General features: G+C 46.0%; 1 protein-coding gene across 1 annotated transcript in view; it reads right to left on the reverse strand.

Moving 5' to 3' along the window:
- LOC144784130 (transmembrane channel-like protein 2) overlaps positions 1–15,949 on the reverse strand; it is a 415,583-nt gene that overhangs the window by 257,926 nt on the left and 141,708 nt on the right. Inside the window, exon 10 of the mRNA XM_078662812.1 lies at positions 9,671–9,850. Coding sequence (XP_078518938.1) covers positions 9,671–9,850 — 180 coding nt within the window. The remainder of the gene's footprint in view (positions 1–9,670; positions 9,851–15,949) is intronic.

Raw genomic sequence — 15,949 nt, forward strand, 5'->3', positions numbered from 1 at the left:
ACACACCAAAGTCCCTTGTCCTCTCCTTAGTCAAATCAGCAAACTGCAGGCCAGCCCCATAACACACAGCAAGGGCAGTCGTTCTCTTCAGTTTCTTCAGCTGTTCTTCTTTGGCAGAGGTTCCTCTTGATCACAAAGTAGTTTCAATCCTTTTTGAGGCTTGATTTCAGGGGTTTCAGCTCTCCCATTTATACCCCTAAATGCCTTTGAAATCTTTGTGTTCGGGGGGCTCTGAGCCCGGTCCAAACCAGACCTGGGTGTCTTCCTGCCAGTGCATACCCTCTTCCTTTGATAGTGAGGGTCTGGGCCCCAGATGCTCTGCAGGAGGTGGAGCCATCCTTTTGTGGTAGCAGCACAGAACTCTTCACATCCAGGGGGCTACTCCTTCCCCCACATCAAATGCAGGCCAGCCTGTTGCTGGCTCCCCTACTCCTCCCTTGGCGTCGGGACACTTCGCGGACCTTGTCACATCCAAACCCAGACAATCAATACACAACCAGGCAGAGGCACACAGGATGGTTTAAGACAAGAATCCAGCCACTTCTAAAAGCGCGGTTTCTAAACACACAATTCAAAAACCATCTTCACAAAAAGATCTGTTATTAAATTCTGAGTTCAGGCACACTAATCTCCATCTCTCTATCTTATGCCTATGAGAAGAAATGCTGGAAACATGTGGCACAGAATTTCCCATTCTGTCCTATGGGCAAGATGGCCTTGCAACAGTCAAAAAACGAATTTGGCAGTATTTCACTGTCAGGACATGATACACACCTCAGTACATGTCCTACCTTTTACATACACTGCACCCTCCCCAGGGGGGTACATTGGCCTACTATAGGGGTGTCTCATGTGCATAAAAAGGGAAGGGTAAGGCCTGGCAATTGGGTGCACTTGTCAGGACAACAAGGCACTTAACAAACTGCGTGCATGCACTGCAGTGGCAGGCCTGCGATCTCTTTTTAGGGCTACTTGTGTGGGTGGCACAACTAGCGCTGCAGGCCCACTAGAAGCATATGAATTACCAGCCCTTGCACAAATAGTGCACTTTACTAGTAAGACAAAAATACCAATTATGGACAACCAATTACCATAACACTTTATCCAGGGAGCACTTGCACTTTGACACTGATCAGCAGTGGCAGAGTGCCCAAAGCATCGAAGTCGGCACATTATGTCAGAAAAAGTTCTAGGAGAAAGGCAAAACGTTTAAGGAACTTTAGCCAAAAAGGGCGAGTCCAACAGTATCCTTCATCAGTAGATATCCTTATGTTACAGGGGATGTTGCTTTTGAGTAATGAGTGGTATTTTGGTAGGGGCACTAAAAATTGGAATGATAAAATCTGAAACTTATTACCAAATAGTATTGATTCGCTTAGACTGAAAATGTACCTTGACTGTAATTAACTTTTATAATAATGCCGAAAAAGAACAGCTGGGGGCTATCTTGAAGTTTGCTAGCTATGATCTTGGTAAATTAAAGGCAACTAGTGATACTGAAATGATCACTATCTGGGGAGGCAACTTAAATATTGGTTTATGTCCGCCTAGCTGGGTTTTGGAAAATGTCGCTTAACAATAGAAGAGGATGATCCCCTGATTTATTTTGTGCATACTGGTTGGGGAGAGAGGTTTAATGAAATTTTGTTTTTACATGAGCTCGGTTCTGCTAACTGCCTGTGCTCCCCAAGAGTGGATTCTGAGTATACTTTTATAAGTAGGGGATTAGAATTCACAATAGATTTTATAATTGTCCCTAACCATTTTGCAAATTATATTACAAATTTTAAAATCCACAAAATTTAATGAGTGCTCATCTTCCTTTAAGCATCAATATCATCTGCCGAACTGTCTTAGAGGGACAAAAAACAATCAAATAGCTTGGACTCAGAATATATCATTGGGTAGACTGAATGGATATACTTTCTGTTGGTCTAGCTATGACACACCATAGTTAAATAAACAAACTATGACTAAGGCTTATGATGCAATTTTAATGTGCTTTGGAAAATACATTAATGGCTTTCTCCTAAATTACATCAACTATTCAAAACTTGCTTAGAGTAGAAAGCAAGGGTATATGTATTTGTAGAAAGGGGTGGTTTGACTCAAATTGTACTAAAACATAAACAAAACTAAAGCTGGCCCTTCATAAGTCAGAGAGATACAAGGAGGAAATTTGAGAATGTAGGAAGCAATACAACTTAGCTAGAAGATCACGAAGGAAAGAGTTAAAAGAAAAATCCTGGGTTACTCTCCATGAAGCCTCCCTGAGTAAGGAAAGTTCCTCATTTTGGCACACAGTGAATGCACTGTTTTTTACTAAGTCAGATGTCCCGACTATAGAAGTGGCAATAGATGGGAAGACATGAATAGACTTCTTCTAAAATGTCTATAATTTGCAGGAGGAAACAGTTAGCGTAATAGATTTTTTGAGTCAGCAGGGGGGAGGTACCCTTGTCTTTTCAACTATTGACTTTCAAATTACACATGACGGGGTCATCGGGGCGAATAATGCAAGTAAGGGGGGGGGGGTAAGGCCCCAGGCCCAGACGGGGTGCCAATTGATTTGTTTAAATCAATCCCTTCATTATGGTCCCCGCTGATAACACGGGTACTTCAAGGCTGTTGTGTGAAAGGTTTTATTAATACCTGGTTGGTGTCAATAATTGTACCGATTTTTAAAAAAGGGGAACGGAAAAACCCTGCATGTTACCACCCGATATCCCTATTAGACTCCCTGATGAAGGTAGCTGGAAGGATTGTTTTAGAGAGTTTGCAAATATGGCAGAAGACAATAACATTTTAAGTGATGTTCAATATGGTTTTAGACAGGGGCTAGGTACTAATGAACAGGTTCTTAATCTCAGTATTTTAATTGGAAAATACACTCAGGCAAAGAGTGGGAAAATTTACTTGGCATTTATAGATCTTACAGCCGCATTTAACTGTGTTATACACAGTAAATTGTGGAATATCTTGACTGACCTAAAGGTTGATCCAGTCCTGGTTCAGTTTCTGAGACAACTGTATATTGGGGAAACCGCTAAGGTTCGATACAGGACTAAAAGGTAGTGTACTGTGTCATTTAAAGTAGAGAGAGGGGTAAGCCAAGGATGTGTTTTGGCACAGTCCCTGTTCACTCTTTATACCAATGCTTTGGAACAGGAGCTGGTGGGAAAGGCGAGGGATCTGCGGTATGTCAATAAACATCCGATAGTTTCCCTTCTCTATGCGGATGATGCAGCCCTAATGGCCCGCACGCAGTTAGGTCTGCAAAAAGCCCTTGCCTCATATACTAGTTTCATGGACGAATTGGAACTAAAATTGAATGCTAAAAAACTTTTGTCATGACCTGTGGTCGGGGGAGACACAATTGCAGGAGCAGTAGTGGCCCGTGGTGGGAATGCTGCTGGGCGCTGACGTTGTGTGGGGTTTGGGGATAGTAAACTCCGGAATAGGCTGCACAAAGGTAAGTACACAAACAAATAAATAAAACCAATTTCATTGCATGTGCTGCATCGCCAAATGCCCCTCCCTGCCCCAAGTCAGCGCCCGGCAGCACTCCCACCATGGGCCGCTACTGTGCAGGAGCCTCCCACTCGGGGGAAATAGGGTAGACTCCACCAATACATTTACGTATTTGGGTGTTTTATTTGAGCTCCTGGGGACCGGCGCTCAAGAGTAGGAGTCTTCTCTCTATGTAGTCGACCGCGGCTGTTTTAAATTTTTCAAGAAAAATAGGCAAAAGGCCCCTGGGGATTCTTATTAAGATTTATAAGGCAAAATGTGTGAGCATAGCGACCTTTGGGGTGGGAGTTTGGAGTTTCTATGATTCTTCACTTACTCAAAATGTTGAAAATGTTTTTTAAGGTTGATTTTAGCTGTACCTGCCAGTTCCCCTGTTTGTTTAATTGTCACAGTGAGCTGGGGATTCCATATATTTCAGATGGTATTAAAGCACAACCAGTGCTACTCTGCAATAGAATTTGGACCTCTAGTTATACAGGTCTAAATAAGGTAATTATTAAGGACGCGATGAAGTTGGATCATGCTAACAAGATTATTTGGTTGAAATATGTAAAAAAATGTATGTCTGACCTTGGGCACCTAGAGTATTATACCCCCCGGAGACAATGAACTCCATCTCTAGGAAGGAGTTCAAAGCAATTTGCATGACCCACCTAGAGGCAATTAGACTTGCACTGGAGATGAATAAATCCACAGTAGCACAGCATCAATCAATTTTAATACCATATGATATTCAACAATATCTTTTACGCTGTTTAGGGGGGGTATGATTGGTATGTTTTAACTCGTTTCAGGTTTGGTCCCTTTCATCGATGAGTTAGCTACCCAGAGATGAATGAATGGTCCAGAGAATGACGTCATTGTCCTTGCGAGGATTTGTCTCCACAAACAACTATTCATGTGATTTTATTTTGCAGATTCTACATTAAGGAAAGATCGAGATGAATTTTGCCTCTGTTAAGGATGGGGGGTTTGAGCCAATGTCGACCTGCCTTTCTATATTTGCAATTGTTGGATAGTGACAATTGTATTGGAGTTATGGCTGGCTTTTTAAAAAGCTTACTGAGACTAAGGAAAAGTATTAGTGCTCAACCTTTTTAGAAAACAGATTAGAACGTACTAAATTCTGCAGGATTTTTCAGTTTGTAGTGTTTATCCCTCAATACAATATATTCGTACTAAGTGTATTTGGAAAACAATGAAATGTGGTATCATAGTATATCTGTATTTTAATGTAAAGAATACTTAAATTTTTTTTTATTAGTCTGCTTTTGTGATTTTATGTGACTGAAATCGAAGAAAGCTTATTTTGATTTGATTTAGTAATGAGTATCATTGCTTAAACGTTCCACTTTTCTCCAGAACGTACCTTGGGGGCTTCCATGGAGAATCCCTTAATATGGCAATCCTACTTTCTAAAGCAAACACAAGAAGATGATGGACGGAGCACTGTCACTTTTCAGACACTCACCCCACAGTCTAATAGCCAGAGAATGGCTTAAGTCACTGGATACAACAAGTAGGTTGGATTAAGGCTCTCAAAGGGGGTGGGAGCAGGCCGCTGACACGTCCAGCGTGTTTACCTCTAGCATCATGGTTCATGTAGTTTGTGTTTCTCGCTCAGTTCTCAGTTCATAGCCAGTGCTTGCATCATTATTTCAAAGCGCATCCCTAGACACGTGTTTCTGGATTATTCCTTCATCAGTAGGGAAAATTATTAACAGGTTTCTGGACATGCTGCCGTCATCTATCAGGATCAGTTTCGCTCTCAGCATGCAGGCGCTGCTCCCGAGCTCGTCAACTCGGGGGCTTACAGAAGCCATTTTTAGCAACAAAGGGGGTGGTGGCAGGCCGCTGACACGTCCAGCGTGTTTACCTCTAGCATCATGGTTCATGTAGTTTGTGTTTCTCGCTCAGTTCTCAGTTCATAGCCAGTGCTCGCATCATTATTTCAAAGCGCATCCCTAGACACGTGTTTCTGGATTATTCCTTCATCAGTAGGGAAAATTATTAACAGGTTTCTGGACATGCTGCCGTCATCTATCAGGATCAGCTCCGCTCTCAGCATGCAGGCGCTGCTCCCGAGCTCGTCAACTCGGCGGCTTACAGAAACCATTTTTAACAACAAAGGGGATGGGAGCAGGCCGCTGACACGTCCAGCGTGTTTACCTCTAGCATCATGGTTCATGTAGTTTGTGTTTCTCGCTCAGTTCTCAGTTCATAGCCAGTGCTCGCATCATTATTTCAAAGCGCATCCCTAGACACGTGTTTCTGGATTATTCCTTCATCAGTGGGGAAAATTATTAACAGGTTTCTGGACATGCTGCCGTCATCTATCAGGATCAGTTTCGCTCTCAGCATGCAGGCGCTGCTCCCGAGCTCGTCAACTCGGGGGCTTACAGAAGCCGTTTTTAACAACAAAGGGATGGGAGCAGGCCGCTGACACGTCCAGCGTGTTTACCTCTAGCATCATGGTTCATGTAGTTTGTGTTTCTCGCTCAGTTCTCAGTTCATAGCCAGTGCTCGCATCATTATTTCAAAGCGCATCCCTAGACACGTGTTTCTGGATTATTCCTTCATCAGTAGGGAAAATTATAAACAGATTTCTGGACATGCTGCCATCATCTATCAGGATCAGTTCCGCTCTCAGCATGCAGGTGCTGCTCCCGAGCTCGTCAACTCGGCGGCTTACAGAAGCCATTTTTAACAACAAAGGGGGTGGGAGCAGGCCGTGTCCAGCGTGTTTACCTGAACCATGATGCTAGAGGTAAACACGCTGGACGTGTCAGCGGCCTGCTCCCACCCCCTTTGTTGTTAAAAATGGCTTCTGTAAGCCGCCGAGTTGACGAGCTTGGGAGCAGCGCCTGCATGCTGAGAGCGGAACTGATCCTGATAGATGACGGCAGCCTGTCCAGAAACCTGTTAATAATTTTCCCTACTGATGAAGAAATAATCCAGAAACACGTGTCCAGGGATGCGCTTTGAAATAATGATGCAAGCACTGGCTATGAACTGAGAACTGAGCGAGAAACACAAACTACATGAACCATGATGCTAGAGGTAAACACGCTGGAAGTGTCAGCGGCCTGCTCCCACCCCCTTTGTTGTTAAAAATGGCTTCTGTAAGCCGCCGAGTTGACGAGCTCGGGAGCAGCGCCTGCATGCTGAGAGCAGAACTGATCCTGATAGATGACAGCAGCATGTCCAGAAACCTGTTAATAATTTTCCCTACTGATGAAGGGATAATCCAGAAACACGTGTCTAGGGATGCGCTTTGAAATAATGATGCGAGCACTGGCTATGAACTGAGAACTGAGCGAGAAACACAAACTACATGAACCATGATGCTAGAGGTAAACACGCTGGACGTGTCAGCGGCCTGCTCCCACCCCCTTTGTTGTTAAAAATGGCTTCTGTAAGCCGCCGAGTTGACGAGCTCGGGAGCAGCGCCTGCATGCTGAGAGCGGAACTGATCCTGATAGATGACAGCAGCATGTCCAGAAACCTGTTAATAATTTTCCCTACTGATGAAGGGATAATCCAGAAACACGTGTCTAGGGATGCGCTTTGAAATAATGATGCGAGCACTGGCTATGAACTGAGAACTGAGCGAGAAACACAAACTACATGAACCATGATGCTAGAGGTAAACACGCTGGACGTGTCAGCGGCCTGCCCCCACCCCCTTTGTTGCTAAAAATGGCTTCTGTAAGCCGCCGAGTTGACGAGCTCGGAAGCAGCGCCTGCATGCTGAGAGCGGAACTGATCCTGATGGATGACGGCAGCATGTCCAGAAACCTGTTAATAATTTTCCCTACTGATGAAGGAATAATCCAGAAACACGTGTCTAGGGATGCGCTTTGAAATAATGATGCAAGCACTGGCTATGAACTGAGAACTGAGCGAGAAACACAAACTACATGAACCATGATGCTAGAGGTAAACACGCTGGACATGTCAGCGGCCTGCTCCCACCCCCTTTGTTGTTAAAAATGACTTCTGTAAGCCGCCGAGTTTACGAGCTCGGGAGCAGTGCCTGCATGCTGAGAGCGGAACTGATCCTGATAGATTACGGCAGCATGTCCAGAAACCTGTTAATAATTTTCCCTACTGATGAAGGAATAATCCAGAAACACGTGTCTAGGGATGCGCTTTGAAATAACGATGCGAGCACTGGCTATGAACTGAGAACTGAGCGAGAAACACAAACTACATGAACCATGATGCTAGAGGTAAACACGCTGGAAGTGTCAGCGGCCTGCTCCCACCCCCTTTGTTGTTAAAAATGGCTTCTGTAAGCCGCCGAGTTGACGAGCTCGGGAGCAGCGCCTGCATGCTGAGAGCGGAACTGATCCTGATAGATGACAGCAGCATGTCCAGAAACCTGTTAATAATTTTCCCTACTGATGAAGGGATAATCCAGAAACACGTGTCTAGGGATGCGCTTTGAAATAATGATGCGAGCACTGGCTATGAACTGAGAACTGAGCGAGAAACACAAACTACATGAACCATGATGCTAGAGGTAAACACGCTGGACGTGTCAGCGGCCTGCCCCCACCCCCTTTGTTGCTAAAAATGGCTTCTGTAAGCCGCCGAGTTGACGAGCTCGGGAGCAGCGCCTGCATGCTGAGAGCGGAACTGATCCTGATAGATGACGGCAGTATGTCCAGAAACCTGTTAATAATTTTCCCTACTGATGAAGGAATAATCCAGAAACACGTGTCTAGGGATGCGCTTTGAAATAATGATGCGAGCACTGGCTATGAACTGTGAACTGAGCGAGAAACACAAACTACATGCACCATGATGCTAGAGGTAAACACGCTGGAAGTGTCAGCGGCCTGCTCCCACCTCCTTTGTTGTTAAAAATGGCTTCTGTAAGCCGCCGAGTTGACGAGCTCAGGAGCAGCGCCTGCATGCTGAGAGCGGAACTGATCCTGATAGATGACGGCAGCATGTCCAGAAACCTGTTAATAATTTTCCCTACTGATGAAGGAATAATCCAGAAACACGTGTCTAGGGATGCGCTTTGAAATAATGATGCGAGCACTGGCTATGAACTGAGAACTGAGCGAGAAACACAAACTACATGAACCATGATGCTAGAGGTAAACACGCTGGACGTGTCAGCGGCCTGCTCCCACCCCCTTTGGATTTAGGCTTTCCCCGGATGGTAAAAACTCAAATAATTTGGGCAGCTTTTTATGGTGCAACGCAAAATGTAAGAACTAGTCATTTATTTTGGGGACTGTCCTATGAACCAATTAGTCGGTTCACATGAATAACAAACTGGAGGATGGCAAAGGACGACATGCTTAATTACAATAGGCAGGTCGCAATTTGCAGCCTCCTGAGGGTGACTACAATTGCAGGGCTGGTGGCCTTCAAGGGACTGCGGACCACCATGTTTGTGACTGTAGTCTAAAAATAGATTTTCATTTTTTTAAAGCAGCCCAAGTTCCTTAAAGGAATCAGGGTTGCTTTGAGAAGAAAATGAGTTTTGCAAAACATCAGTGAAAGAAGGAGTGATCGCATGGACCACTGCCTACTCCCCTTGTACATTTCACCCCAGTCGCATAGTGGAAGAGACCAAAAGGAATACCTTTCCTTTGGGAATCAATTACCAGCTCAACTTGAGAGTTTGGCCCTGATCAGAATTACAGTCCCAAACTATTGACACACAGGTTACCAAATCACAATTCGGAAGGATGCCCCTAGCAGGTTTCCTCCAAATTGTAAATTGGTAATGATTTCTAAACTCATTTCACGAATTGAAAAAAAAATCTAAATCACAGAATGGGGTTAGTAAATATGTAAAAGGTTTTTTTTCAGTCGTAAACCACATTTTCTTTACCAGATAAGGGAGTTTTCAATCACAAAACTCTTTATACATCATGCCCCTGAATTCCGTATGATGGAGGCATGCAATAACTTTTTTGCCATAAACTACATTTTATCCCCTGTTTATTTTAAAAAGTCTCCCAAAAATTATTAACTTCTCGTTTTGCATAAATGTATGCCATATTCAATATATTGTATTTCATTTTATCACTGTTTTAAATCTAGCTTTTAGATCGGTAATCAATAAATCACTTTTTCTAAAATACATAAACATCATTTTGACTCAGTGCCTTACCTTCTCATTGACATCGTCCATGAGAGCAAGAAGAAAGGTGTAGAGGTTTCCCAGAAATAAAGCGAATATTCGGCCAAGCTGCCACTTCAACGCTACCCGAGGGTGGTACTCCTCCATATTAGCGATGGTTTCAAAGAGTGGAGGGCAAAACATGCCGAGCAAGGACATGACAATTTCAACCTGTGATGTACACAAAACATTAACAACTTATTTTAGATATTAAATAAAGACCTGCGTCTATGAAAACAATTAAAGAAAACCGTGCTTTCCAAGACAGTTAAACCACAAATGTGTTGACACCACATGTGCAGCTTGAGAAGCTAGGCAGTTTGAAAAATAATTCATCTAGTTTACATATTCCCAATGAACCACTGAGGACATTGATCATATGCGATTCAATAATTTCAAGGGGCATATTTACAATAAGTGGTGCATCCCTGCATATCAGCAGGGATGCGCCACTTATTGTGCGCCATGCCTACGCTAACATGGTTGCGCTGCATTTACAATGCGGCGCACCATGGGGCAAAAACGGCACAGATGCGTCACGCATCTGTGCCGTAAAAGTGTTGCATTGCTGGAGTTGCGTCGCAAGCACGACGCAGCTCCAGCAATGCTCGGGGGGCCCTATTCTTCCAATGCTGCGTCAATCCTTACGCCTGCTTCAAGCAGGCGCAGGGTTTTGACGCAGCATGGGCCCCAAAATGACTGAGTGAAATCTTGTAGATTTCACTCAGCCACTTTCAGGAGGCGTTCCTGCGCCGGAACGCCCCCCGCGCTGGAACTTTGCCACTGCTGATCAGTGTCAAAGTACAGGAGTTCCCTATGTAAAATGTAATGATGATTGGGTGGCCATGATTGATATGTTTGCCTTACTAGTAAAAATCCCTAGTGATGTGCACAGTCTGTGCAGTCTGTGCAAGGGCTAGTAATGCAAGGGCGCGCAGAGAAGGGAACTCAGGCCTTCAGTGTAGGGCCTGCGTGCAGAATGCTAAGTTAGCATGTAGTCCTGACAAGTGCAACCACTTTTCAGGCTTTACTTTCCCTTTTACATACACATGGGGCACCCCTGTGGTAGGTACCAGGTAACTCCTGGACAGGGTGCAGTGTAGGTAAAAGGCAGAACATAAGCTGAGGTGTGTTATGTTCTGACAGTGAAAAACTCTCCATTTCGTTTTTCACTGCTGATAAGCCATTCTGCCCAAAGGACAGAATGGGGGAGGATGGGTGTTGTGTTTGTTAGCCTAGTTTCCTGTCAGTTTATAATGGAGAGGGGAAGTTTAGTATGTATGGCTCACAGTGTCATAATGCATCTTTCTGTGAAAGTGGTTTTGTCACAGTGTGTTTATAGTGTGTTTATTAACCACTCTTTTAGAAAGTGGCTGAGTTCTGTGCTCTGAGCATTTCTGTGCGTCTCTGAAATGTGGATTGTTTGTCTGGAACTGAATGGTGAGAGGAGCTGGGAGAGGTCTTGAGCCAGGGAGGGGTTGAGATGGCACCAGGCTGCCCTGCATCTGGAGAGTAGGGGAGGAAAAGCCAGAGAGGTGAAAAGGCCTGGGCTGATGCTGTAAACCAATTGACCCATCTCCTGCTGAGTGATTAAGGATCCAGACCCCCAGTATTAAAGGGAGAGAGGTGACACTGGGAGGGAGACACCAAGAACTGCTAAAGGGAGGGGTCTGGGACTGAGCACATACAAACTTAAAAGACATGAAGGGGTCTAACTATGCGATCGCGCAGCGGATGCAGTAACCCAGTGGCAGGGGGTTCGAGGCTGCTGCGGTCGTGTGTGTGGTGCTTGGATCGTGGAAATTTTAAACTTCAATTTATTTTAAAAATTGCTTATTCTTGATCTTACCTTGCTGCTGTTGCCCTCCTAGTTCTTCCCGCTCCCCTAGCCCCGGTCCGGCACGGCTGTGTGCCGATTGCTCCGGAGGGCTGACGGGGCAGCGGGCGCCATTTTGGGAGGGGCAGTGGCAACATCAAGGCTAGCGCACTAGTCATCGCGCTCTCAGCCCTTGATAAGCAACGCCGCATGCGATCGGCAGGCGGACGCGCGCAGCGGGCGTGCCGGCGGCGCGCCGAAGGCACGCCAAAGGCAAGCCCGTCTGCGCCCGTCCGTGGCCGACCGGGGCTAGGGGCCCTCCACCCTGCCCGTTTTTATTTTTAGTCCGTTGCAGATCTATGCGCCCTTCAGGACCACTGGCCCCTTCAAGCGTCCACCTGTGCACGGATTAATGGACTCGGCTTGTCCCGACCATGTCGTTCCCCTACCCTCTCCGATTCTGTGCCTTCCCTTCCCCTTTCTTCCCTAGCCCTCCCCCTGCCCCTTTTAGTTCCTCACTCGTCCCCCTCGTCACAACACTTATCAGCCTTTTTACTTAACACTAGGTCGGCAGTCAAACATCAGTTAGAATTGTTTGACTTTCTGGACTCTGTCAAGCCGGACCTCTTATTTTTGACCGAGACATGGTTCCGCATTGACTCCCTCCCCAGTGTGTTAGCAGCCCTCCCCCCCCATATTTCGTCCTTCGAGCTGACCAGCCGGAAGGTCGAATAGGTGGTGGGGTTGCCCTGATCGCCCGCACGGGCCTGCACTTCCAAGTGCTTCCCTCCCCTCCTCTACCCGCGACAGACTGTCTGATCATACGTTCCATCTCCTTTCAGGTTCCCTTAACGTGCGTTCTTGCTTATCGTCCTCCCCAGTCCTGCCCACGCTTCCTTCCTGCCATCTCGGACCTTTTGGGAACCCTTGCTATTAATTACTCCTCGGTCTTGTTCCTTGGGGATTTCAACTTCTGGCCCAACGATCCAGCCGAAGATGCTACTTCCCGTGATTTTACAGAGCTCCTTCTTAGACTGAATTTTGTCTCCCAGGTCCACTCCCTCACTCACATCGGTGGTCACACCCTAGATCAAATTTGGACCCTGAATACCTCAGTTTCTGCCCTCACTGTCCAGCCTTGTACATGGTCGGACCATTTTTTGATTTCTTTTTCCCTGGATCTTGGCACCAAAACCAATTCCCCTTTCTCTAAACATACTTGGGTGAGAAATTGGAGCAGAGTGGATATTCCTGCCCTCTGCTCCTCGCTATCTGCCGCTGATCCGGAAATGGCTAGCTCTGAACCATCTAGGCAGCTGGACGCCCTTAACAGCTCGCTTCGAAGGGCCTGCGATCAAGCAGCCCCCCTGAAGCGCGTCACGATCAAACGCGCCATGAGGCAAATAAATGGTTCTCCCCTGCCCTTGAGGCAAAAAAACTGGCAGTGCGCCAAGCAGAGCGAGCCTGGAGGCGGGCCTATTGCCCTCTCTCCAAACTACATTATAATTCCATCCTTAACGAGTATAAAAGGGACATTCTCCTTGCCAAGACATCCTATTTCTCTGGGAGAATCCTCGCTGCAGAGAACCAGTCTAAAGAAATATTTGCTATAGTTCGAGAGCTGGCCTCTTCTGATAGGGCCTCTCCCAAAATTCCCCCCTCCCAACCCCTGTGCAACTCTCTCAATGACTTTTTCATTGAGAAAGTTGCACTTATCAAGACCAAGATTCCGCCCCCCTCCCTTACTTTCTGTGATCCCCAGCCCCTCCTCCACGTCCAGTCTAAACCCCCTACCTCTCTTAACAAGAGAAACTTTTCTCTCCTTGCCGACCCGCGTCAAATCTGGATCCCCTGCGGACATTGCCCCTGCACATGTCCTTCGTAAAATTTTCACTAATTGCTACCTTCCCCCCCTCACCCTTCTGAACGCTTCTCTTGAACAGGGCGTCGTACCTGTCGCCCACAAAGAGGCCATCATTATCCCCATCTTAAAAAAACCCGGGGCTGACCCTGTCCCTCCTTCTAACTATCGCCCCATCTCCCTTCTCCCTTTCCTGGCTAAAGTCCTTGAGACCCACGTCACCCAGGTCCTTGGCGCCTTTGTGGAGGAGAGCGGGGTCTTGCTTCCCGCCAGGCTGGCTTTCGACCCCGGCATTCCACCGAGAAGGTTCTCATTTCTGTGATGGATGAGCTCAGAGTGGGGCTAGATACCAACACCCCCCAGGCCCTCGTTCTTTTAGATTTCTCCGCCGCCTTTGACACGGTTGATCATTCCATCCTCCTCACCCATGTCAAGGCGGCTGGCATCGGGGGCCCAGCCCTAACATGGATTAGCTCCTTTCTAGGAGATCGTACCCAGGCTGTTCACCTCGCCAAATTCTCTGCCCTTCCTCGCCCGGTCCAGAGTGGTGTCCCTCAGGCTTCTTCTCTTTCTCCTTTATTATTTAATCTCTATATCTTTCCACTCATCTTTGCACTTCAGCAAATGGAGGTCACCGTGTACAACTATGCCGATGACCTCCAACTCATCTTTCATCTTTCACACTCCCCTCTCAGTATTCACAACTTTCAATCTGTCATGCTGTTCATCAGTGATTGGATGAACTGTAATCACCTCAAATTAAATCCCGACAAGACTGAACTTGTCGTCACTGGTAACACCCCTAGTCCTTGATCCCCCAATTTTTGGCCTTCGTCCTTGGGCACTCCCCCCACGCCTTCTCCCTCAGTTAAAACACTTGGGATTTCACTCAACAAACACCTCACTCCCCATTCCCAGATTAGTTCAGTTGTCTCTTCTTGTTTTTTTGCCCTCCGCACCATCAGGAAAATTTCCCGGTTCTTTTCTCTCCCCGCTTTGAAATTAATCCTTATGGCAATGGTCCTCTCCCGGCTGGATTACGGGAATATAGTGTACAATGGTTCTCCCGCATATGCCTTTCACCGTCTCCAGCTAGTCCAAAATCAGGCTGCCCGCCTGATTTACGGGCTGCCCAGATTCCATCACTCTACTCCGCTACTTAAATCCCTGCACTGGCTACCTATCAAGGAACGGGCTCTCTTCAAGCTAGGCTGCACTACCTTTCAGGCTATAGCAGGGACTGCCCCAGCGTTCATCTCATCTGCCATCAATGTCTATCGCCCTAATAGAGACCTTCGTTCCTCCACTAAATTCCTTCTTTCTGTTCCCCGGTTCAAAAAAAGCAGATCAGGGGCTTTGAAATTTGCTGTTCTAGCCCCTACTTTTTGGAACACCCTCCCCCTGTATATTAGATCCATCTCCTGCTATCTTGAATTCCGTGGGGCCCTTAAGACTTTTCTTTTTTCACACGCCTTCCCTTCCCAGTAATTCCTTGCTCCAGCCCTCGGTCGGCATCCTCCAGCGCCATGAAACCGCTTGGTAGACGTGCGCTATATAAATGCCTGTAAATTCAAAATTCAAATTCAAATTTATGAGAGCTGAAACCCCTGAACTTTGGAATGAAACAGCTATGGATTGAGACTGAAAAGGCTTTGACCCATTCTGTGGTCAAGAGGAACTGCTGCTAAAGAATTAACAAATAACGGTTCTGTCGGGTTCAAACAGCAAGCAATTTGCCCAAACAGTTGTTTTACACTGCTCCTAAATAGAACCAACATAACACCTCCAAAACATTATCTCAAATCCTTATAGTAAATAAAGAAGGAAGAGCTATATGTTACTTTATAGTTTCTTTATACCATTCTTTAAATCAGAAAAGTCATTTCTATACATTATATACATAAAACTGTCATCATATCAAATAAAGTGCAAAGCCAAGTGACAATAGTGAATAGTGTACTTGTGATAAACAGAATGTATCCAAAGTTTCATGTAGAAAAACTGTAAATGTATATACAAAATATCATTTCATCCGGCCATCAACTTATACAATCTAAGAACCCTATCGTTTCTTTCAAAATTGTTGGGGGCTCCGAGTTTGAGTGGCCTGTAAGTAGATGTCGACGTTTCGACCCTGAAAGCGGCAAAATTTTCAGTCGCAGCGGGTCTTTATCAAGACAATATTGTAAGCAGCACGACAGTCCTCTCAACCAGGTGCGTCAGTCACATGGAAGGGGATTTGTCTTTAGTCAGAAAGTGTTCGCAGTGGAACAATTGAGTGATCCGCTTCTTTTAGTCTCGAGCCTGTCCCAACCCGGTGCATTAATCATGTGGGAAGGAAAATTTCTTTCGTCCGGAAAACTTAGCGGTGGAAGGACTAAGTAGTCTGCTTCTCTAGTATCGAGCCTGCTGCGGTAAATCAGCTGATTTTAGAAAGTAGGTATTTCCTTGCCTAACTGTCCAGACCTGCCTCTGCTAGGTGGGTGTATTCCTTGACTGGGTTTGTGAGTGACAGGGCTGGGGGATTCCAGGAGACAGGCTGGGGCAGCCCAGTGGTGAATAGAGAAGTCTGCATCTAGATGGGAGGGAGGAG

Source organism: Lissotriton helveticus, chromosome 10 (genome assembly GCF_964261635.1).
Source record: "Lissotriton helveticus chromosome 10, aLisHel1.1, whole genome shotgun sequence".
Lineage (NCBI taxonomy): Eukaryota > Metazoa > Chordata > Amphibia > Caudata > Salamandridae > Lissotriton > Lissotriton helveticus.